Genomic DNA, 24,464 nt, shown 5'->3' on the forward strand with positions numbered 1-24,464 from the left:
CCTGCTCTGGGAGCTCTGGAATCAGCCTGGGCCCAAGGAGCCGGGGAGGGAGCGACTGAGAGCAGCGCACGGGACGCCAGGGGCGGCAGGACCTTTGATTGTGTGACTGTCCCCGGGTCGATTGGGGCAGTCCCTGGGGCTGCCTGAGCTGTGGCTCCTGGCCTTGGGGCTGGCAGCAGGAGCACCGGCCTCTCTGGGCCAGGCTGGGGCACTTACCACGTCCTTGATCATCTGCCGTCGCCGGCGCTTCAGCATTCTCACTGCCTGCGAGACGTCCAGCAGCCCCTCGCTGCGGATCTGCTCGCACAGGAAGGTGGCGGCACAGAAGAGCCCGCAGCGGCTGGCACCGTCCCTGCGGGGGAGAAGGGAAGTGCAGATCGGTGCAGGCCAGGAGTCGCCCAATGGCATCGAGCTGGCAGTGGCCAGACTTGTGGCTGTTCTACGTGGCTGGTGCACTAGGGAGCTGCAGCCCGGGCTGTGGCTGGGGCGGGGCAGCCTGGGCTGCCACGTCTCAGACAGGGGTGCCCGGTCTGCATGCTCCCGCCAGCCAGCCAGCCAGGGGGCTCGCAGAAGGCAGCCCTGGGCACTGTGCTGGGTGGTTTGGGTGCGAGTCCTAGGGACGGGAGCAGAGATGGGTCTGCTGTAGAGAGGCCATTCCAGCTGACGAGGACCTGGAAGCTCAAGGGTCTATCAACTATAAGGAGGATCTGAATGAATTCTCCCCTGACAGATGGCTGGGGGTGGGTGCGGGGGAGAGACCTCAGGACCAGGCTGTATTTACATGAACACCCTACTCTTCCTAGGTATCCAGCTGTGATGTTATTGACATGAATCGTGGCCGTATAGATCATTGTTGCAACCAAGGTCCTGTCGTGGCACCAAATCTTGTACAAAGGAGGTCAAGTAAGGTGTCTAAGACACGGTTATGGTTTGCTGGTTATGATGATGCTATCTGGGTGCAGGTATCATTTTTGTATTTAAAGTTATAAGTATTGGCTCTGTACTGTCTGTATTTCAAACTTGTGCTGTGCTTCTGGGGGACAGCCCAGATAGTTTGGTGTCAGCTCTGCCTAGCCTGCTGGATGGCCCATTAGGGACCATCAGCTACATACCTGACCCATTGAGAGAAGGCAGACACGCCCTGCGACTCAGCAAGGCATGCAGGGACCTGCCTATGGACAGAACTCTGAGGCTTTCAAGCCATGTGCTGGGCAGCTTGTGTTTGGAACAAAGGAAGCATAGGCCGCATGGCAAGAGACTATAAAAGGCAGCTGCATCTTCTCCATTTTGTCTTCAGTCCTGCTTCTTACCTCTGGAGGGACTTTGCTACAAACTGAAACTCTGAACAAAGGACTGAATGACCCATCCCAGCTGTGGGTGTTCTCCAGAGACTTGATTTGAACCTGAAGTTTATTCCATCCCTGCTACAAGCCTGAACCAAGAACTTTGCCATTATTGTATGTCATTGATTCCGTTTAGCCAATTCTAGCTCTCATCTATATTTCTTTCTTTTTATGAATACACCTTTAGATTTTAGATTCTAAAGGATTGGCAACAGTGTGATTTGTGGGTAAGATCTGACTTGTATATTGACCTGGGTCTGGGGCTTGGTCCTTTGGGATCCTTTTTTCTTTTACTGGGGTGTTGGTTTTCATAATCATTCATCCCCATACGAAGTGGTGCTGGTGATGATACTGGGGAACTGGAGTGTCTAAGGGAATTGCTTGTGTGACTTTTGCTTAGCCAGTGGGGTAAAACTGAAGTCCGCTCTGTTTGGCTGGTTTGGTGTACCTTAGAGGTGGAGAAACCCCAGCCTTGGGCTATAACTGCCCTGCTCCAAGCAATTTGTCCTGAATTGATACTCTCAGTAGTGTCCCGCCAAAGGCCGCATCGTTACACTAGCAGACAGAGGTATGTTGCTCGAAGTGATCAACGATGGCTTTTGTTGGGTTACAAATCACTTTAGTACTGAATGCAGCGGGAGTGAAATGCTGTTATCCATGTTGTTGTCTTTATTGTATGAGTAAAGGGGAGCAGGGCTGTGCTCAGCCTGCCCCAAATGAGGGGGTCGCCCTCAGCTGAAAGGACCTTGTTAAGCCAGGGGCTCGAATGCCAGATCCCCATGAAAGTAAGAGGGGTGGGCACATGTGTCCCAGCCAGGGGGGGTTGGATTCTCCCTAAAGGTCCCTGGACTGGTTTAACCTGTTCCCTCCACTGTTCAAAGAATAGAGCTAAATAGGCTTTGTTAGGCGCCTCTTTGTTCTGTTAAATGCCCAGTCAGAGCTGGAACGGGTTGCAGTAGGACTGTGTTTCTGCCCTGCCTGCTAAGAGCTAAAACCACTGAGAGCTGGAATCCCTTGAGATGGGGCAGCCTGCACAGAGCTGGCAATCACTCAGAGATGGATGTGCCAAGGTCACAGCCGAGAGGCAGGTGTCAGCAGAAGGTGACTGACAGTCAGCTGGTGACCGAGTGGCTGGTGCAGTGGTGAGCAGAACGAGCAGCTGGCAGGGCAGCCAACTAGAGCATGTGCTCAGAGGCCAGAGCAAGCCAGATGCCTTCTTCCCTGGGTGGGAGGGGAACTCACAGAGCTGCGCCTCTGAACCCTGGGTCCTCACTGACCCAGGACAACCCCTGTGAGTGGGGTGTGGTGAGGGAGCAGAGGGGGGCATAGAAAGGGAACTGTTGGTTGTAGATCTCAAGAACATGAGGCGGAAGCTCTGCCCCACGCACTCTGGGTGGGCGTCCTGCTCACAGTTTATGTTTATGAATCTTGTTTGTGGCATTTTCCCTAATTAATGTCAGGTGACTTCCCTCCTTTCTTTAAAAGTTTCTTTGCTACACTCAGACTCTGTGCTTGCGAGAGGGGAAGTTTTGCCTCTCAGAGGCGCCTGGGGTGGAGTGTAATTGTCCCAGGTCACTGCGTGGGGGCTCGAGCCGGTTCTGTGTTGTATCGACGGAAAGGAACCCCCAGGTATTGAACCCAGCCCTGGTTATGGTTGCTGCCAGCTGCAGCTGGCAGAAGGGTTCCACAGCCATCGACGGTCCCAGTCTACGCCAGCCTCCACCCGGGAGAGTCCGTGCCAAGCGCCCGCTGTCTTGAGCCACCTCCTGCTGCAGGGCTTGGGAGTGAGCTCCTGCTATGCTCGCCGACTCCGCACCGGGCAGAGCCAGCCTGTTGCACCAGGGCTGCCCGGCCCAGAGCCCTCACTCACCAGCAAGTGACAAGAACGTGGCTGTCCTGGCTTGTCCGCTGGCTCCGCTCCACCTCCCCCAGCAAGCTGATGATGGTGGCAGGGCATGGGGGGAGCCGCTGCTGCATGGGCCAGTCGTCTACTTGCCAGAACCTGATCTCCAGCGCGGCCTTCTTGGGCTAGTGAGGAGACAGGTGAGGAGGGGAGGAACCGCAGCAGAGTCAGCCTCGGGCAGAAAGGAAAGCCTTGCAGTGAGGCTGGTGGGAAATTCAGGGAAGGCTAATGGGCAGAAAGGGGGCAGCCCAGAGAGGGGAGGGGGCTACATGCCAACAGACCTTTCCACAAGCTCAGCCATTGGCCCCCCAGCCCGAGGACAAGCTATGGGACTGGGACAGGGCCTAAGTCGTGTCAGACCCTCATGCAAACCTGGGGGAGCGACCTTCCCAATGGTGACAACCTGCGTCTCTGAACAGCCTGGCTCCGGCCCACCACAGAGCCACAAACCAGACTCCAGGAAATGTGGGGCTGGAAGGGACCTTGAGAGGCCGCCAAGTCCAGCCCCCTGCGCTGAGGCAGGGCCGAGTTACCCTAGACCATCCCTGAGAGGGGTTTATCCGACCTGGCCTAGGACCCTCCAGTGACGGGATCCCACAACCCCCTTGGGAGCCTCTTCCAGAGCTTAACTACCCTGAGAGTCCGAAAGATTTTCCTAATAGCTAATGGACAGCTCCCTTGCTGCAGATCATGCCCATCACTTCCTGTCCTACCTCCAGTGGCCATGGAGAACAATTCATCCCCATCCTCTGTATAACAGCCCATAGCATTTGAAAACTGTTCTCAGGTCCCCCCAGTTTTCTTTCCCCAGCCCTGAACATGCCCAGTTATTCGAACCTTCCCGCACCGGTCAGGTTTTCTCAACTGTCTTTCATGTGTGTTGCTCTCCTCTGGCCTCTCTCCAGCTTGCCCCCCCCTTTCCCAAAGCGTGGGGTGCCCAGACTTGGGCACAGGACTGCAGCCAAGGCCTCCCCTGGCCAAGTAGAGCAGGACAGCTGGAAGTTACGATACTGTCTGTGGGCCCTGCCTTCTCTCCAGCCTGGCTGCCGGGCTGCCCTTCGCAGAGGACGGTTCTGAAAGGCGGGACTCACCAACACCCTCCCCGCCCAGTCCCATCCTCTGAGGGGCAGTGATCGCTCTCTAGGCAGGCGAGGGCCCAGCCCTGCTCCGAGGGTCCCACCTGGATCCCCCAGGGCCCTGGCCATGCGAGGGTCACCCTCTCAGGACAGCGATAGCGTCTCTGATCTCGGTGGTCGGATCAGTAGCTAGCCCTGAATCTCAGCTCTGAGCTGGGTCTCCATTGACCTGGGAGCCCTGCTTGGCCACCTCGGGCTCTTCCGGGGGGACCAGGGCCCTGAGGGCTGATCTCAGAGGAAGACCCAGGACCATCCCAGGGGCAGGGCCTACCTGTTGCCTGTTGGTTACAGTGAGTGTGCGAATGGTGAAGCCAGCTCCCGGCTCCTCTGAGATCAGCTCGACGTGGAAACGGCCGTAAGAGGCCTCTCCGTGCACAGGCCAGAACGCCAGGTATGTCTGGGGAGTGAACACACGGACCTGCTCACAGACGTGTGCTCACGGGGCACGCATGGACCATGCACACGCAGTCACACGCCTAATGCCGGCACACAGAGCAGAGTTCTGATGCACAAAGCATCCCCCACCCCCACATGTGCCCACAGACTGGCCCGGCCAGAGACAGGGCACACACAGCCTGGTGTCCTCCCGCATGTACACTCAGACAGCTACAGGAGCCACTGGCGGCTCTAGCCAGGGTCCACGGGTGCAACTGCAACCTCAGCAATCCGGCCAAGATGTGCAGCACCATGCCTGCATCTCCTGTCTCAGCCAGGCTGCGTCCCACTCCACGGGCTGGGACGGGGCTGGGGACTGGCGGGGCCCCGGGCGGGGCTCAGATTACACAGGGCAGCGGGGAGGCGAGCCGGGCTCTTCTACGTGGCTGGCAGGCCGGGGAGCTGCAGCACGGGCTATGGATGGCGGGGGAGCCTGGGCTGCCACAGCTCCATGCCAGGCACCCTGCCGGCAGGGGGAGCAGAGCGGGAGGTTGCACAGCCCCCCCTCTGAAGTGGGAGGCTGCAGCCACCCGACACGCATAGACACACGGCGTATCCCCATCTCTCTGCAGACGGTGCCAGTGTGTGATGGTGAGAGGGGAGTAAGCAACAGAGCCCCAGAGCCAGCCAGACAGACACCATCCCCCATCCCCAACCCCACCCCACACACCACTGCCCCCGCCCTCCCGGAAGCACCCAAGCATCCCTGGCACCCTCCGTTGCCTGGCCTGGATCTGTCCCACTGGGAGTCAGAAAGGCAGCTCTGGGGGCTACAGTGTGGGCAGACAGCCCCACAGCAGGGAGGGAAACCCAGTCACTGTGGTGAGGAAGGGAGGTGGGGGTTCTCCTTCAAGCTCCAGCAACTAAGCTGCTCGGATCAGGACCCCTTGTGACAAAGTGGGACTGTTCTTAATGTGTCCTCTGAATACTGTAGGGGTGCCTCAGATTTCCCTATGCAGTTCTTAAGTCTCTAGGTGGTGGGATAAGGGAGTGAAATTGTTGCAGAGCAAAGGGCCAGGGTACATAAATGTCCGACACTCTGTCTCCTGGCAACTGATGGCCTGGCCCTTCCCCCCTGCAAGGTGAGAGCTAAAGGGCTGGAGAACAAAGGAATCAGGTGCTCTCCTGGCCCGGAAAAGGAACAAAGCCCAGAGGAGGAGGGGCTGGAGGGTGAGTCAGTTTGGGTCTGGCTGGGGATGTGGAGTGAAGTGCAGACATGTTTGTCTTGCTCACTGCCCCCAAAATGGACCCGGCTGAGGGGGTCCTGTTTTCTGCACCTGCAAGCTCTGTGTTAGACCATGTTCCTGTCGTCTAATAAACCTTCTGTTTTACGGGCTGGCTGAGAGTCCCGTCTGACTGCGGAGTTGGCGGGCAGGACCCTCTGGCTTCCCCAGGAGCCTGCCTTGGTGGACTCGCTGTGGGAAGCGCACGGAGGGGCAGAGGAGGCTGAATGCTCCGAGGTCAGACCCAGGAAGGGGGAAGCTGTGTGAGCTGTGTGTCCTGCAGACAGGTGGCTCCCCGAGAGGAGACTTCCCCGGAGTCCTGCCTGGCTTCGTAGGGAGCAGTTCCAGAGCATGGCCCGGGGACGCCGTGACACCCCTCCAACCCCTGTTTGTGCTACGAGCCCTCAGCTGGCTACCCCGACCCTCAGCAGGGTGTGCCAGGGCCCTGCTCCGAGATGCTCATGCCCCAGGGCTGGCAGAGCCCGGAGGAGGCCCCGTGTGTGCAGGGGAGATCGCAGCAGGGCGCACAGGGCTGACCTGGTCCAACTCCTCGATGCGGTTCAGCATGACCAGCGCGGTGCAGGTGTAGTCCCAGAGCAGGGCCCAGAAATCCACCAGCGTTTCCCTGAGCGGTAGCTGGGTGACGATGACGTTGTCTTCTTCCGCGTAGGTCTACAAGACAGACAGACCCGGTGGGAGCCACCAGCCATCTCCCCTGCTTCAGGCACTACCCAGAGCCTTCACCCCTCCAGCCATGCTGCTGGTCCCAGCCCTGCCATGGAGGGGACTGGCCAGGGGCTCTGACGAGAGGAAGCGTGACCCAAACCCAGGAACACACAGGTTGCCATGCTGCCCCGGACCATCTCCCCCCAGCCCAAGGGGGCCAGCCCAGCTTCAGGCTCTGAGTCCCTCCTGCCCCCAGCCAGAGCCGCCAGGGTCCCCAGCCCAGACACAACGACAGGGCTCACCCTGTGGGGCAGGGCCGCTCCAGGAAGCCAAGGGCAAAGGGGTGGATGCGGCACAGCTCGGCTGTGGTGGGGAGGGGATGAGGCACAGCTGGGCTGGTGGGAGGGGATGCCGCAGAACTGGGCTGTGGTGGGGAGGGGGGATGCCGCACAGTTGGGCTGGGGGAGGGCAAGCGGGGAGGGGATGCGGCACAGCTGGGCTGGGGGAAGGGAAAGGGGGAGGGGATGCGGCACAGCTGGGCTGGGGGAGGGGAAAGGGGGAGGGGATGCGGCACAGCTGGGCTGGGGGAGGGAAAGGGGGAGGGGATGCGGCACAGCTGGGCTGGGGGAGGGGAAAGGGGGAGGGGATGCAGCACAGCTGGGCTGGGGGAAGGGAAAGGGGGAGGGGATGCGGCACAGGAAAAGGCCTGGGTAGGGACCGTCGAATTGTGGAAGTCAACGAATGGCTACGCAGGTGGTGCCGGAGAGAAGGCTTTGGATTCTTTGACCATGGGATGGTGTTCCAAGAAGGAGTGCTAGGCAGAGACGGGCTCCATCTTACGAAGAGAGGGAAGAGCATCTTTGCCAGCAGGCTGGCTAACCTAGTGAGAAGGGCTTTAAACTAGGTTCACCGGGGGAAGGAGACCAAAGCCCTGAGGTAAGTGGGAAAGCGGGATACCGGGAGGAAGCACAGGCAGGAACGTCTGTGAGGGGAGGGCTCCTGCCTCATACTGGGAATGAGGGGCGATCAGCAGGTTATCTCAAGTGCTTATATACGAATGCACAAAGCCTTGGAAACAAGCTGGAGGTCCTGGTGATGTCAAGGAACTATGACGTGATTGGAATAACAGAGACTTGTTGAGATAACTCACATGACTGGAGTACTGTCATGGATGGGTATAAACTGTTCAGGAAGGACAGGCAGGGCAGAAAAGGTGGGGGAGTAGCACTGTATGTAAGGGAGCAGTATGACTGCTCAGAGCTCCGGTACGAAACTGTAGAAAAACCTGAGTGTCTCTGGATTAAGTTTAGAAGTGTGAGCAACAAGAGGGATGTAGTGGCGGAAGTCTGCTATAGACCACCGGACCAGGGGGATGAGGTAGATGAGGCTTTCTTCCGGCAGCTCGCGGAAGCTACTAGATCACATGCCCTGATTCTCATGGGTGACTTTAATTTTCCTGATATCTGCTGGGAGAGCAATACTGCGGTGCATAGACAATCCAGGAAGTTTTTGGAAAGCGTAGGGGACAATTTCCTGGTGCAAGTGCTAGAGGAGCCAACTAGGGGGGGCGCTTTTCTTGACCTGCTGCTCACAAACCGGGTAGAATTAGTGGGGGAAGCAAAAGTGGATGGGAATCTGGGAGGCAGTGACCATGAGTTGGTTGAGTTCAGGATCCTGACGCAGGGAAGAAAGGTAAGCAGCAGGATACGGACCCTGGACTTCAGGAAAGCAGACTTCGACTCCCTCAGGGAACGGATGGCCAGGATCCCCTGGGGGACTAACTTGAAGGGGAAAGGAGTCCAGGAGAGCTGGCTGTATTTCAAGGAATCCCTGTTGAGGTTACAGGGACAAACCATCCCGATGAGTCGAAAGAATAGTAAATATGGCAGGCGACCAGCTTGGCTTAACGGTGAAATCCTAGCGGATCTTAAACATAAAAAAGAAGCTTACAAAAAGTGGAAGGTTGGACACATGACCAGGGAAGAGTATAAAAATATTGCTCGGGCATGTAGGAATCATATCAGGAGGGCCAAATCGCACCTGGAGCTGCAGCTAGCGAGAGATGTCAAGAGTAACAAGAAGGGTTTCTTCAGGTATGTTGGCAACAAGAAGAAAGCCAAGGAAAGTGTGGGCCCCTTACTGAATGAGGGAGGCAACCTAGTGACAGAGGATGTGGAAAAAGCTAATGTACTCAATGCTTTTTTTGCCTCTGTTTTCACTAACAAGGTCAGCTCCCAGACTGCTGCGCTGGGCATCACAACATGGGGAAGAGATGGCCAGCCCTCTGTGGAGAAAGAGGTGGTTAGGGACTATTTAGAAAAGCTGGACGTGCACAAGTCCATGGGGCCGGACGAGTTGCATCCGAGAGTGCTGAAGGAATTGGCGGCTGTGATTGCAGAGCCATTGGCCATTATCTTTGAAAACTCGTGGCGAACCGGGGAAGTCCCGGATGACTGGAAAAAGGCTAATGTAGTGCCAATCTTTAAAAAAGGGAAGAAGGAGGATCCTGGGAACTACAGGCCAGTCAGCCTCACCTCAGTCCCTGGAAAAATCATGGAGCAGGTCCTCAAAGAATCAATCCTGAAGCACTTGCATGAGAGGAAAGTGATCAGGAACAGCCAGCATGGATTCACCAAGGGAAGGTCATGCCTGACTAATCTAATCGCCTTTTATGATGAGATTACTGGTTCTGTGGATGAAGGGAAAGCAGTGGATGTATTGTTTCTTGACTTTAGCAAAGCTTTTGACACGGTCTCCCACAGTATTCTTGTCAGCAAGTTAAGGAAGTATGGGCTGGATGAATGCACTATAAGGTGGGTAGAAAGCTGGCTAGATTGTCGGGCTCAACGGGTAGTGATCAATGGCTCCATGTCTAGTTGGCAGCCGGTATCAAGTGGAGTGCCCCAAGGGTCGGTCCTGGGGCCGGTTTTGTTCAATATCTTCATAAATGATCTGGAGGATGGTGTGGATTGCACTCTCAGCAAATTTGCGGATGATACTAAACTGGGAGGAGTGGTAGATACGCTGGAGGGGAGGGATAGGATACAGAAGGACCTAGACAAATTGGAGGATTGGGCCAAAAGAAATCTGATAAGGTTCAATAAGGATAAGTGCAGGGTCCTGCACTTAGGATGGAAGAATCCAATGCACCGCTACACACTAGGGACCGAATGGCTAGGCAGCAGTTCTGCGGAAAAGGACCTAGGGGTGACAGTGGACGAGAAGCTGGATATGAGTCAGCAGTGTGCCCTTGTTGCCAAGAAGGCCAATGGCATTTTGGGATGTATAAGTAGGGGCATAGCGAGCAGATCGAGGGACGTGATCGTCCCCCTCTATTCGACATTGGTGAGGCCTCATCTGGAGTACTGTGTCCAGTTTTGGGCCCCACACTACAAGAAGGATGTGGATAAATTGGAGAGAGTCCAGCGAAGAGCAACAAAAATGATTAGGGGTCTAGAACACATGACTTACAAGGAGAGGCTGAGGGAGCTGGGATTGTGTAGCCTGCAGAAGACAAGAATGAGGGGGGATTTGATAGCTGCTTTCAACTACCTGAAAGGGGGTTCCAAAGAGGATGGCTCTAGACTGTTCTCAATGGTAGCAGATGACAGAACGAGGAGTAATGGCCTCAAGTTGCAGTGGGGGAGGTTTAGGTTGGATATTAGGAAAAACTTTTTCACTATGAGGGTGGTGAAACACTGGAATGCGTTACCTAGGGAGGTGGTAGAATCTCCTTCCTTAGAGGTTTTTAAGGTCAGGCTTGACAAAGCCCTGGCTGGGATGATTTAATTGGGGACTGGTCCTGCTTCGAGCAGGGGGTTGGACTAGATGACCTTCTGGGGTCCCTTCCAACCCTGATATTCTATGATTCTATGATTCACAGCTGGGCTGGGGGAGGGGAAATGGGGAGGGGATGCGGCACAGCTGGGCTGGGGGAGGGGAAAGGGGGAGGGGATGCAGCACAGCTGGGCTGGGGAAGGGGATGCGGCACAGCTGGGCTGGGGGAGGGAAAGGGGAGGGGATGCGGCACAGCTGGGCGGGGGGAGGGGAAAGGGGGAGGGGATGCGGCACAGCTGGGCTGGGGGAGGGGAAAGGGGAGGGGATGCGGCACAGCTGGGCTGGGGGAGGGAAAGGGGGAGGGGATGCGGCACAGCTGGGCTGGGGGAGGGGAAGGGGGAGGGGATGCGGCACAGCTGGGCTGGGGGAAGGGAAAGGGGGAGGGGATGCGGCACAGCTGGGCTGGGGGAGGGAAAGGGGGAGGGGATGCGGCACAGCTGGGCTGGGGAGGGGAAGGGGGAGGGGATGCGGCACAGCTGGGCTGGGGGAAGGGAAAGGGGGAGGGGATGCGGCACAGCTGGGCTGGGGGAAGGGAAAGGGGGAGGGGATGCGGCACAGCTGGGCTGGGGGAGGGGAAGGGAGTGGGGATGCGGCACAGCTGGGCTGGGGGAGGGGATGCGGCACAGCTGGGCTGGGGGAGAGGAAGGGGGAGGGGATGTGGCACAGCTGGGCTGAGGGAGGGGAAAGGGGAGGGGATGCGGCACAGCTGGGCTGGGGGAGGGGAAAGGGGAGGGGATGCGGCACAGCTGGGCTGGGGGAGGGGAAGGGAGAGGGGATGCGGCACAGCTGGGCTGGGGGGAGGAGGGGGAGGGGATGCGGCACAGCTGGGCTGGGGGAGGGGAAGGGGGAGGGGATGCGGCACAGCTGGGCTGGGGGAGGGGAAAGGGGAGGGGATGCGGCACAGCTGGGCTGGGGGAGGGGAAGGGAGAGGGGATGCGGCACAGCTGGGCTGGGGGAGGGGAAGGGGGAGGGGATGCGGCACAGCTGGGCTGGGGGAGGAGGGGGAGGGGATGCGGCACAGCTGGGCTGGGGGAGGGGATGCGGCACAGCTGGGCTGAGGGAGGGGAAAGGGGAGGGGATGCGGCACAGCTGGGCTGGGGGAGGGGAAAGGGGAGGGGATGCGGCACAGCTGGGCTGGGGGAGGGGAAAGGGGAGGGGATGCGGCACAGCTGGGCTGGGGGAGGGGAAAGGGGAGGGGATGCGGCACAGCTGGGCTGGGGGAGGGGAAGGGGGAGGGGATGCGGCACAGCTGGGCTGGGGGAGGGGAAGGGGGAGGGGATGCGGCACAGCTGGGCTAGGGGAGGGGAAGGGGGAGGGGATGCGGCACAGCTGGGCTGCGGGAGGGGAAGGGGGAGGGGATGCGGCACAGCTGGGCTGGGGGGAGGGGATGCGGCACAGCTGGGCTGGGGGAGGGGATGCGGTGCAGGGGACTGAAGCTGATCCGTGGGGACCATCTCCTGGTGCCGAGGCCGGTGTGTGGGGGAGTCCCAAGGGAAGACTGGTGCTCGGCAGCCCCAATGGGCGCAGGTGGTGCCCTGGCACACAGTCTTAAGGGCTGGGGCTGGGGAGCTCCGGGGGCTCGCTGCTCGCGCCCACGCTCGGGCCAGACGGAGCCTTACGCCAACAAAGACTGCGTTGATGTAGCCGGGCGAGCCGTCCGCTTTCAGGGAGGACATCAGGATGGGGCGGCTGCAATCCGCTGGGAGGGGATGGAAGGAGAGAGGGCGTGTCTGAGCCAGGCGGTCTGCACACAGGCACCTCACCCGGGCGGGAGCCCCCGGCGAGGGCCGAGAAGCACCGTGTGCAGCTGCGCCCAGCCCCCCAAAGTTCACAGGGCCTGTGCCTGGGGCCTGGCCCAGCGGCGCTGCGGAGGAGCAGACCCCTTCCGTTTCCAGTGTCACGGCCTCAGCGCTCGCCGCACACCGTGCAGGGGCAGGATGCTGGTGGCACGGGGCGAGGGTCCCAGCTGGTGGATGCTGGGCGGGGCTGGGCCATGAACGCAGGGATCTGGCCGGCACCCTTGGCAGAGGACTGCCTGGGAGCTCTCCCGGCCGGGGACAGGGGCTGGGAGGGCTGAGAGGCACAGCACTCCCTGGGCTGCGAGTCTCCACAGACACCTGCCAGGGCCTCGGGAAAGCCAGGTCCCTGCGGGCTCCCGGGCTATGGTGCCCACACAGTGCCCCAGGCTAGGCCCGGCCCTACCGTGTTACCTGGCAGGATCGCCGGCTTGCGGTTCTTGGGCTGGTTTCTGGGCTGCTGGGCCTCCTTGCATGGGGAGAGCTGGAACAGTTCAGAAAACTTCTGCAAGGCCTGCAGGGCAGGAGGGTGCAGCGGCGTCAGCTCCCAGCCGTGGCTCCCTGCTCCCACCCGAGACCCGACAGCACCATGCCCACGGCCTGCCTCCACGCCGCAACTCAGCTGCCCCGGGCCTGACAGGGTGGACTGAGGGGTCATGCCATGGAGTGGATCCCACCCGACTCTCCAGGGGCCGGGCCCCGTGGGCCAACGTGGGGCAGCAAGCATGAGGGGGACTCTGCTGTTCAACACATCAGAAGAGGGGCTGGCAGAGTGGTCCCTCCTCACTGCACACAGCTGCCTCCCAGGCAGCCCAGAGAAGTGCAAGGCAAGTCCATCTCAGGCAGAGCTGGGTTCCGGTGCTTGGCCTGCACCAGGATCGTCAGCACCAATCCCATTGCAGGATCCTTGTAATAAGCAACAGCCTGGATGCTGAGCCCCCGACACGTCCCACGGCCTGGGAAATGCTGCTCCCAAATGACACGGAGCAACCGACATGTCCCACGGCCCGGGAAACGCTGCTCCCGGACGACACGGAGCAACCGACACGTCCCACAGCCCGGGAAACGCTGCTCCCAAACGACACGGAGAAACCGACACGTCCCACGGCCAGGGAAACGTTGCTCCTGGACGACACGGAGCAACCGACACATCCCACAGCCTGGGAAACGCTGCTCCCAAACGACACGGAGCAACCGACACATCCCACAGCCTGGGAAACGCTGCTCCCAAACGACACGGAGAAACCGACACGTCCCACGGCCAGGGAAACGCTGCTCCCGGACGACACGGAGCAACCGACACGTCCCACGGCCTGGGAAACGCTGCTCCCGGACGACACGGAGCAACCGACACGTCCCACGGCCTGGGAAACGCTGCTCCCGGACGACACGGAGCAACCGACACGTCCCACGGCCTGGGAAACGCTGCTCCCGGACGACACGGAGCAACCGACACATCCTACAGCCTGGGAAACGCTGCTACAAACGACACGGAGAAACCGACACGTCCCACGGCCCGGGAAACGCTGCTCCCGGACGACACGGAGCAACCGACACGTCCCACGGCCTGGGAAACGCTGCTCCCGGACGACACGGAGCAACCGACACATCCTACAGCCTGGGAAACGCTGCTACAAACGACACGGAGAAACCGACACGTCCCACGGCCCAGGAAACGCTGCTCCCGGACGACACGGAGCAACCGAGACGTCCCACGGCCCGGGAAACGCTGCTTCCGGATGACACGGAGCAACCAACACGTCCCACGGCCCGGGAAACGCTGCTCCCAGACGACACGGAGCAACCGACACGTCCCACGGCCTGAGAAATGCTGCTCCCAAACGACACGGACCAACCGAGATGTCCCACGGCCCGGGAAATGCTGCTCCCAAACGACACGGAGCAACCGACACATCCCACGGCCCGGGAAACGCTGCTCCCAAACGACACGGAGCAACCAACACGTCCCACGGCCCGGGAAATGCTGCTCCCAAACGACACGGAGAAACCGACACGTCCCACGGCCTGAGAAATGCTGCTCCCAAACGACACGGACCAACCGAGATGTCCCACGGCCCGGGAAATGCTGCTCCCAAACGACACGGAGCAACCGACACATCCCACGGCCCGGGAAACGCTGCTCCCAGACGACACGGAGCAACCGACACGTCCCATGGCCCGGGAAACGCTGCTCCCAGACGACACGGAGCAACCGACACATCCCACAGCCTGGGAAACGCTGCTCCCGGATGACACGGAGCAACCGACACGTCCCACGGCCCGGGAAACGCTGCTCCCAGACGACACGGAGCAACCGACACATCCCACGGCCCGGGAAACGCTGCTCCCAGACGACACGGAGCAACCGACACATCCCACGGCCCGGGAAACGCTGCTCCCAGACGACACGGAGCAACCGACACGTCCCATGGCCCGGGAAACGCTGCTCCCGGACGACACGGAGCAACCGACACGTCCCATGGCCCGGGAAACGCTGCTCCCGGACGACACGGAGCAACCGACACGTCCCACGGCCCGGGAAACGCTGCTCCCGGATGACACGGAGCAACCGATACGTGCCACGGCCCAGGAAACGCTGCTCCCGGATGACACGGAGCAACCGACACGTCCCACGGCCTGGGAAACGCTGCTCCCGGATGACACGGAGCAACCGACATGTCCCACGGCCTGGGAAACGCTGCTCCCGGACGACACGGAGCAACCGACACGTCCCACGGCCCGGGAAACGTTGATCCCGGACGACACGGAGCAACCGACACGTCCCACGGCCCGGGAAACGCTGCTCCCGGACGACACGGAGCAACCGACACGTCCCACGGCCCAGGAAACGCTGCTTCCGGATGACACGGAGCAACCGACACGTCCCACGGCCTGGGAAACGCTGCTCCCGGACGACACGGAGCAACCGACACGTCCCACGGCCCGGGAAACGCTGATCCCGGACGACACGGAGCAACCGACACGTCCCACGGCCCGGGAAACGCTGCTCCCAAATGACACGGAGCAACCGAGACGTCCCACGGCCTGGGAAATGCTGCTCCCAAATGACACGGAGCAACCGACATGTCCCACGGCCCGGGAAACGCTGCTCCCGGACGACACGGAGCAACCGACACTTCCCACGGCCCGGGAAATGCTGCTCCCGGATGACACGGAGCAACCAACACGTCCCACGGCCCGGGAAACGCTGCTCCCGGATGACACGGAGCAACCGACATGTCCCACGGCCTGGGAAACGCTGCTCCCGGACGACACAGAGCACTAAGGCACAAATGGGGGGTGACTTGTCCAATGTCACAAAGCAAGTTCAGGGCGGCGCAGGACCCAGGAGCCCTGGCTCCCAGCCCCCTGCTTTCCTGGACCAGGGGAGAAGGCAGAGTCCCAGACCCTGGGCCAGCCCCATGGTTCCTCCCACAGGTACCTTGAACTCCCGCGAGAACCCGTTGCTCTGCGTCTGGGCGTCGGGCTGGCGCAGGAGGCTGACGTGGCTAGGGACGCTCTCCACCAGGACCCCGGTGTTCCCGCACAGCAGCCCCTCCAGCAGCACCTCGTAGAGGAAAGTGTACTGCTCCTGGGGAGGAGAACGCAGGCGTCGGCCCCAGAGCCCAGCCCACCGCAGGGGGCCGGCGCATGGGGCCAGAAGGTGATGCCTGGTGCTGCAGGGAGCCCAGATACCATGTGCCATCAACTGCACCCTGAGGGCAGGCTGGAGACTCACCCCTACACCAGGCACGCTCGCGCCAACAGAACAGACTCTTGGCACATTTGTCTTGAGGGGGGAGAGTCCCCATTTTCTGTCCCCACCCCCAGCCCATCCTTTGGCCCCACATGGTGGAAATCCTCCCTTTGGTACCAGTGGCCTGAGCGCAGCCCCCCTGAGCCTGCCAGTGCTGCCCCAGGTGCCAGACAGACCCTACAGTGATGGGTGCCCCAGACAAAGCAGTTACAGGGATGGGTTAGTGCCCCCTGCTCCAGCCAGGGACCAGCGACCCCCTCTGCCACATTCTCACCACCCAGGCCACACGCAGCCAGGGCGCCCTGCTCACCCTGCAGCCCCTCCGGCAGAGCAACACCATCTGCGGGACAGTCCCACCTGCAGCCGTGCCCCCTCCAGGGAGCTGCACCAGCAGAGCAGTGGGACATGCTCATCCTCATGCTCCAGAGGAAGGTGTGGAGAGCAGGGAGTGGGGATTTGACCTGGGGATGTGTCAGGGGAGTTTCATTGGGAATGGGAGACTTCCCTTGGGGGAAGAAACATGAGTCTGTAACCTGAGCCAGGAGTGGGGGTTGGGGCGAGGTGACACCTTCTGCCTGGGAAACTGGACAAAGGCTGGAGGAGGAGCTGGGGGGAGGCTGGGGGAGATGGCTGGAGGGGTTTCCAGTTTTGGGGGAGTTGGCTGGGGAAGAGGAGGGAGCCCCAAGGCTGGGGTCTAATCTCCTGTCCCCCAGAAGGGCCTGACTAAGGGATCCTGTTTATGCCTGCAAACTCTGGTTTGAACTGTGTTCCTGTCGTCTCCAATAAACCTTCTGTTCTACTGGCTGGCTGACAGTCACGGTGAATTGCCAGAAGTGGGGGTGCAGGGCCCTGACTCCCCCTCACGCCATGACAGAAGGAGACAATCCCCCTGGATCCTGCTCTGGGTGCAGGCCCCCGTAACTCCAGCCAGGTGATCAGTTCCCTGCAGGCACATGTGTGAGGATTCCCATCCCAGGAGAACCTGTGGGAGCTGGGTACCTGCCCAGGATGCTCTCTGATCCCAGCTTGGGGGTTCCGCCAGCACCTCCGTGACTCAGACCTCTCCTCAGAGACAGGGTCCCAAAATCTAGTCTTTAGGCAGCCTCAGTGCTGGCTCCCTGCAGCTGGGCCACATGCCACGTGGTCGGGCTGGCTTTGCAGGGCCAAATCATAGAATCATAGAATCATAGAATATCAGGGTTGGAAGGGACCTCAGGAGGTCATCTAGTCCAACCCCCTGCTCAAAGCATGACCAATCCCCAATTAAATCATCCCAGCCAGAGCTTTGTCAAGCCTGACCTTAAAAACTTCTAAGGAAGGAGATTCCACCACCTCCCTAGGTAACGCATTCCAGTGTTTCACCACCCTCCTAGTGAAAAAGTTTTTCCTAATATCCAACCTAAACCTCCCCCACTGCAACTTGAGACCATTACTCCTTGTTCTGTCATCTGCTACCACTGAGAATAGTCTAGAACCATCCTCTCTGCAACCACCTCTCAGGTAGTTGAAAGCAGCTATCAAATTCCCCCTCATTATTCTCTTCTGTAGACTAAACAATCCCAGTTCCCTCAGCCTCTCCTCATAAGTCATGTGTTCCAGACCCCTAATCATTTTTGTTGCCCTTCACTGGACTCTCTCCAATTTATCCACATCCTTCTTGTAGTGTGGGGCCCAAAACTGGACACAGTACTCCAGATGAGGCCTCACCAATGTCGAATAGAGGGGGACGATCACGTCCCTCGATCTGCTCGCTATGCCCCTACTTATACATCCCAAAATGCCATTGGCCTTCCTGGCAACAAGGGCACACTGCTGACTCATATCCAGCTTCTTGTCCACTGTCACCCCTAGGTCCTTTTCCGCAGAACTGCTGCCTAGCCATTCGGTCCCTAGTCTGTAGCTGTGCAATCCATGCGGAGGGTCCCTTGTGGGGGGAGTGTGACTGTTCTTAATGGTTCCTCTGAATAGTGTGGGGGTGCCTCAGTTTCCCCTATGGAGTTCTTAAGTATCTAGGGGGTGGGATAAGGGTGTATGATCGTTGCAGAGCCCTAGAGAGCAGGTGTGTGCAGGGATCTGGACACAGAGAATGGCCGACACCCTGTTTCCTGGCAACAGATGGCCTGGGCCCTTCCCCCCTCCCAAGGTGAGAGCTAAAGGGTTGGAGAACAAAGGAATCAGGTGACCTCCTGGCCCAGGAAAGGGACAAAGCCCAGGGGAGGAGGGGCTGGAGGGAGTTTCAGTTTGGGGCTGGCTGGGACATGGAGTGAAGGGCAGACGTGGTTGTTTGGCTCCCTGCCACCCAAAATGGACCCAGCTGAGGGGTCCTGTTCTCTGCACCTACAAGCTCTGTTTTAGACCATGTTCTAATGTCGTTTAATAAACCTCTGTTTTACTGGCTGGCTGAGAGTCCCGTCTGACTGCAGAGTTGGGGGGCAGGACCCTCTGGCTTCCCCAGGACCCCGCCTGGGCGGACTCGCTGTGGGAAGCGCACGGAGGGGCAGAGGAGGCTGAATGCTCCGAGGTCAGACCCAGGAAGGTGGAAGCCGTGTGAGCTGTGTGTCCTGAAGAGAGTCTGCTCCCAGAGTGGAGACTTCCCCAGAGTCCTGACTGGCTTCATGGGGAGCAGTTCCAGAGCATCACCCAGGGACTCTGTGACAACTGGTGGTAGCGGTGGGATCTACTGCACCCCGCGGATGGCGCTTTCTGCAGTAAGTGACTGGGGAACAGTAAAACGAAAGGGGATTGACGGGGACCAGGCGTGCTGAAGATTCAGAGAGAGACGGTTTCAGGGGCTGGTTAAACTCTGGGAGTGTGTGACCAGAGAGAATGACTTTTGCAGTAACAGGGTCCCCCGGGGGATTGCAGCGAGTGGTCCCAGGGGCGGAGGAGTCTACAGCTGGACCCTGGCAAAGAGGTGGTGACCTCGAGAAGGGCTGGCACACTAGGGGTTCTCCCTGGAAACCGTGGGGAGCTGAACGCACACAGGCCTGTGAGTCCACAACAACTTGGGAAGAGCGGAGTGATAGCCTGTCACCGTCTCCTTAAGAAGGACATTGTAACCCTGTGCAGAAAGAGAGGGTTGCGCATTGGAAAGTTCACCAAGGCACAGTTCATCGTGCAGCTGGAGGAGGATGACTGCTCTAAGGAACAGATTCCTGACCCCAAATGGGGCTATAGCAGGATCTGGGAGCAGCTGGAGTGGTAGCCAGGCATCCCCAAGACTCCTGTCCCCGACCAGACGGGGTTTTTCACGATAGGGTTCCCCATCCGGGGATCGGAGATGGACAGGATTGGAGCTGAGTGCGAGAGAGCAAGAGGACTGTGAGAGACAGCGAGAGCCCGAGAAAGAGCTGCAGAAGCAGCAGCAGCATGAACTGGCGGTGGGGAGCGGAGAGGCCTAGGGGACCTCCCCGGGGTGAGTGGGGATAGACCCCGGGGGGCCAGTTCCGCAGGGAACCTTGAGACTAAATTGCTGCCCCTGGTTAAGGACGGGGGGATGTGGATGCCCACCTCACTGCCTTTGAGCAGGCTGGAGATTTGAACCAGGGGACCTGCAGAAAAGCCCCGGTGTCTAGCTCCCTTGCTGGGTCCCAAGGCCACAGACTCCGGTCAGCCAGATGGGTGGGGAGGTGGACAGGCTCCCACTCCTGACCCCAACCTATATGTCTGTGTGGAGTTTCCTGGGGCCAGGCCCCTCGGACCCCCAGTGGGAGCAGAAGATGATGGTCAATGGGGAGACATTCCTGGGGTGGCGAGATCCTGGGAGAGAGAGAACTGGTGTCAGGCCCTGGGTGGTGCAGCCTCAGATGCTGAGGGGCTGTGTGAGCTGGGTGAGGGTCCCAGGGACGAAGCCCCTCGCCCTGCCTATGGCCCAGATCCCTGTGCAGACCCAGGTGGGGTCGGGCTGGCTGGTCATTTGGGTTCTCCGGGATATCGGCTGCGAGACCCTGTTGCGGGGTGATGGTGTCTCTTTGGGACAGGATCCAGGCCCTGCTCCTGTAACTGCCAAGGGTTTGAATTTGAATCCAGGGAACCAATCGGCGGAGAGGGAAATGGTCAGTGAAAATGCAGATGACCTGGCTGGCAGGGGGGAGGAGCGGCTAAGCTCAGGCTACTGGCCTGCCTGTAACCAGACCCCTGGGGCTGCATGGGACAGAGAGATGCTCCCTGCCCCCTTGCACACTGGAGAAGGGGCTCAGGCTGGCTCTGATGCAGTGAGGAAAGCAGCGAGCTCGCTGCCTACCCCCACTGGGACAGCAAGGGCAGCGCTGAGCACAGGGGGAGCTGAGACCCCAGCTGAGTGGGGGGAGACACAGGCAGGGCAGGGGATCTGTTGGGAGTGGCAAGGTGCTTAATAAGGAAAGTTTGGATGAGCCTAGGCAGCCTTGTGATCTGATGGCTGTGTCTAGTCAGCAGGGTGGGAAGGCGAGGAGAGAGGAAGATGAGTGTCCCTGGACCTTACCTGTTAGCTGGGTGGAGAATTGGGACAGGGAAGGAAACGTGCCTGTGTCTGTCAGGGGTATTGACTTGCCTATGGAGGGAGCTACCCCGATCTCCAAGCAGTTGTCTGTGACCAGCCTTGTGTGCTGGGACAAAGAGAGAGAAGTCCCAAGCTGTGTGTCTGGGAAAGGAGAAAGTGTGTCCGGCTCTTCTTTGTCTGTGGAGCAGACAGAAGGGGCCTTTCAGCCTGTGACGGTTGAGGGTCGTGCAGTTGTCTCAGAGCTGGTTCTGGATTCAGCTAAAGCCCAGGAAGAGAATGGCCCTAAGTTTGTATCTGCTCGGGAGAATGGCCCTGTAACTAGGTCGCATCCAGTTAGTGTCTATGTAAAATCCTAGAGACCAGACAATTCTGGTGCTTGTATTTTGCCTGTTGCTCCTGTGTGGCTGGGAAAGGGTGTCACAACTCTGTCTAATCAGGGTGAGATCCTAGCCAGGGCACAAGGAGAGCATGAAGGTGATGTGATTGTCTTACCTACTGAGGGTATGGAAACCTATAGCAAGAAGGAAAAGATTCCTAAACTTGTGTGTGGCAAAGGGAAGGAGAATGCTTCTGACCTTTTATCTAGGAAGTCTGTAAGTTTGCCTGAAAGGGGATTGTGTAGGAATCCGCCGGATGGGCCAGAGGTAATTCTGGATGTAAGGGAGACCCAGAAAGAGTCTGTTGTTGCTCAGGAAAGTGTTCCTCTAGAGCAAGCCCTAGGTAAAGAGGGTAAGAGCAGAATTTCTGTGAGGGGCGAATTGTTGCATAGAAAAGCCCTTGGGAAAGGAATCCTCATGGAGTCTTTGCAAGCAGTTTACTGCAACTGAAGAGTGTGAAAGTGATTTAATCAAGAAAGTTTCAGTTCCTAACTGCCAGAAATTTTCTGTTGTGAATGGATCCACTGACTTTCCTGTTGAAGGATCCAGTGGGGAGAGCTTTGAGAAGGTCTCAGATGAAGTGAAAGCTGTTAAGAAAGTTAAACAGTCCTATAACCAAGTGGCTGTGTTTGGCCAGCTTGTTGGGGAGAAGACCCAATCCCAGTTTGACCCCCTGGGTTTTGGGGTGGCCAAAGGGCACGGGCCGCATAAACCTTCCCACATGCGGCCTGCGAGTGCTATCGATCACCCCCGACCTAAGGGAGGGCGTGAAACTGGAAGGGCCTGGTGTAACTCCTACCAAGGAATGGGAGAGATGCTGGGGCATCCATGGGAACGTTGGTGGTTTCGAACTTCCCCAGGCCACCAGCTAATGTGACCCTGCTCAGTTCGATCTCAAAGGGGGGAGAGATGTGACAAAGTGGGACTGTTCTTAATGTTTCCTCTGAATAGTGTGGTGGTGCCTCAGTTTCCCCTATGCAGTTCTTAAGTATCTAGGTGGTGGGGTAAGGGTGTATGATCATTGCAGAGCCCTAGAGGGCAGGTGTGTGCAGGGGTCTGGACACAGAGAATGGCCAACACCCTGTTTCCTGGCAACTGATGGCCTGGCCCTTCCCCCCTGCAAGGTGAGAGCTAAAGGGTTGGAGAACAAAGGAATCAGGTGACCTCCAGGCCCAGGAAAGGGACAAAGCCCAGGGGAGTAGGGGCTGGAGAGAGTTTCAGTTTGGGGCTGGCTGGGACATGGAGTGAAGTGCAGACGTGGTTGTCTGGCTCACTGCCCCCCAAAATGGACCCAGCTGAGGGGTCCTGTTTTCTGCACCTGCAAGCTCTGTTTTAGACCATGTTCCTGTCATTTAATAAACCTCTGTTTTACTGGCTGGCTGAGAGTCACGTCTGACTGCGAAGTTGGGGGGCAGGACCCTCTGGCTTCCCCAGGACCCCACCTGGGTGGACTCGCTGGGGGAAGCGCAGGGAGGGGCAGAGGATGTTGAATGCTCCGAGGTCAGACCCAGGAAGGTGGAGCCGGGTGAGCTGTGTGTCCTGCAGACAGGCTGCTCCCAGAGAGGAGATTTCCCCAGAGTCCTGACTGGCTTCAAGAGGAGCAGTTCCAGAGCATCGCCCGGGGACTCCGTGACAACCGGCCTGAGCCCAGACCCAGGAGCTGAGCTCAGCAGTAAGGGGGCGGAACCCTGAAAGTACCTGCCCTTTGAATTGGGCACTACGGGCGGGGCAGGCAGCAAACCCCTGCTCGGCGGCACAGGGAACTCGACTGAGCTCCTCACCTTTGTTTGCACCATGCTGACCCGCTGCTCCCGCAGCCGCTGCACGCAGCGGAAAACATCCACGCTGCCCTCGGCCCGCGCCATCTTCAGGAGGACGTCCAGGGCGATGAAGGTGCCTGTGCGGCCGATCCCTGCGCTGGGGACAGGGGAAGGGAGTGAGGCGCTCGCCGGGCCCTGGGCCTGTCCCCCACCCCCAGCCCTCTCTGCCCAGTACCTGCAGTGCACAAGCACGGGGCCGGCAGGCGCCTCCGACACCCTCTCGTTCACCATCTCCACCAGCTGCAGAAGCCGGGCCGGGTTGCTGGGGACCCCGTGGTCTGGCCACAGCAGGCAGTGAAACTGCTGCACGTTTCTCGGGAGCGGAGAACCTGCCTGAGGAGAGGGCAGACAGGAGAGGTGGAGGACGGAGGGTTGTGAAAAGGGCAGTGGGGGCGGGGAATTGAGCAGGGGCTCCCAGCACTCAGAACTCCCTCCAGCACCAGCAGCCCCCGAGGCCAGGCTGCTGGGAGCCCCGGAGCCCTGGGAACATGGAGCTGCAGGGGAGTCCCTGCACCAGGAGGGCTGGGGCGATGGAGTGGGGCTGGCTGGCGGGTGCAGGCTAGTTTCAGGGCCCAGCCAGGCTACGCTCCACAGGCTGTTTGGATCTAGAGCCACCAGGGCCCAGCCATACTGCAGGGGCCGGTGCGCTCGCCTTTGGGATTTGCCCACAAGCAGCTCTCCCATCTGCGCAGGCCAGAGACAGGGCAACAGCTGGAGCTGACTGCTGGACGGGCTAACGCACAGGGTGTTATTCTCTAGGGGCCTGCCTGCATCTCCCGGGCACAACAGCAACACAGGGCATGCCCCGCATCCAGGATGGGCCAGGTCCCCAGGTGAGTGACGGGTCAGCAGCTCCTCCCAGCCAGCTGCTGGGCCCCGGGAAATGCCCACACCCCTGGAAATGCCTGCTCCCCAGCACTGAGTTTATACATGCTGCAACAGCTGCTCTGGGTTAGGTTTGCTTGTGCATCTGATGAAGTGAGCTGTAGCTCACGAAAGCTTATGCTCAAATAAATTGGTTAGTCTCTAAGGTGCCACAAGTCCTCCTTTTCTGTTTGTTTGTGAGTGTATCATGGGCCTGCAGAGGGCGCTCCCGGCCCCTGGAACCTTCCCCCATGCCCCCCCCCCACACACACACACACATTGCCGTCCACCCCACAGCTCTGCGGAGTCCCTGGGACCCTGGAGGGGCAGGGCTGCCAGGCTGTCGGTAAAGCCCAAGGAGGCTCTGCCCCTTGCCCCCCGCCTTACCCTCTGCAGGCGGAAGGTGCGTGTGACCAGGCTCGTGGTTGTCCAGGTGTTGCTGAGAGTCACAGTGAAGTCCCCGCAGACCTGCTCGCCCTCCGGCCAGTACTGCTCACACTTGGTCTGTTAACAGCGGACGACTCCTGAGCACTGACACACCCCCATTCTGTGCCCCCCACCCTGCGCGAGGTCTGTGCTGGTGAGTGGGGACGGGAGCCCCTGGCAGGGAACGACCCTGGCCTGCCCTGGCCTGGGCATGCCCAGGACACCAGCCAGGGGAAATGTCTGGCATCACCATGGTGTCACAGGTGCTCCCTACACTGCCCACACCTGCAATCCCACCGTACTCCTCCCGGCACGCCAGCCAGCCTCCTAATAGCTCCCCGGCCGTGCTGAGAGTCGGGAGGGGAATGGCCCCATCCCCTTCCCATCCACGGGCGCAGGGA

At 59.5% G+C, this 24,464-nt stretch overlaps 1 protein-coding gene across 1 annotated transcript in view; it reads right to left on the bottom strand.

The window, feature by feature from the left end:
• Window positions 1–24,464, bottom strand: part of LOC144265439 (receptor-type tyrosine-protein phosphatase kappa-like) — a 92,800-nt gene that overhangs the window by 1,436 nt on the left and 66,900 nt on the right. The window contains exons 20-29 of the mRNA XM_077818078.1: window positions 24,025–24,141; window positions 22,949–23,106; window positions 22,735–22,870; window positions 15,782–15,931; window positions 12,754–12,853; window positions 12,163–12,242; window positions 6,578–6,712; window positions 4,654–4,779; window positions 3,214–3,371; window positions 217–352 (exon numbers count right to left, since the gene is read on the bottom strand). Of these exons, the coding sequence (XP_077674204.1) occupies window positions 217–352; window positions 3,214–3,371; window positions 4,654–4,779; window positions 6,578–6,712; window positions 12,163–12,242; window positions 12,754–12,853; window positions 15,782–15,931; window positions 22,735–22,870; window positions 22,949–23,106; window positions 24,025–24,141 (1,296 nt within the window). The remainder of the gene's footprint in view (window positions 1–216; window positions 353–3,213; window positions 3,372–4,653; window positions 4,780–6,577; window positions 6,713–12,162; window positions 12,243–12,753; window positions 12,854–15,781; window positions 15,932–22,734; window positions 22,871–22,948; window positions 23,107–24,024; window positions 24,142–24,464) is intronic.

Source organism: Eretmochelys imbricata, chromosome 5 (assembly GCF_965152235.1).
Source record: "Eretmochelys imbricata isolate rEreImb1 chromosome 5, rEreImb1.hap1, whole genome shotgun sequence".
Lineage (NCBI taxonomy): Eukaryota > Metazoa > Chordata > Testudines > Cheloniidae > Eretmochelys > Eretmochelys imbricata.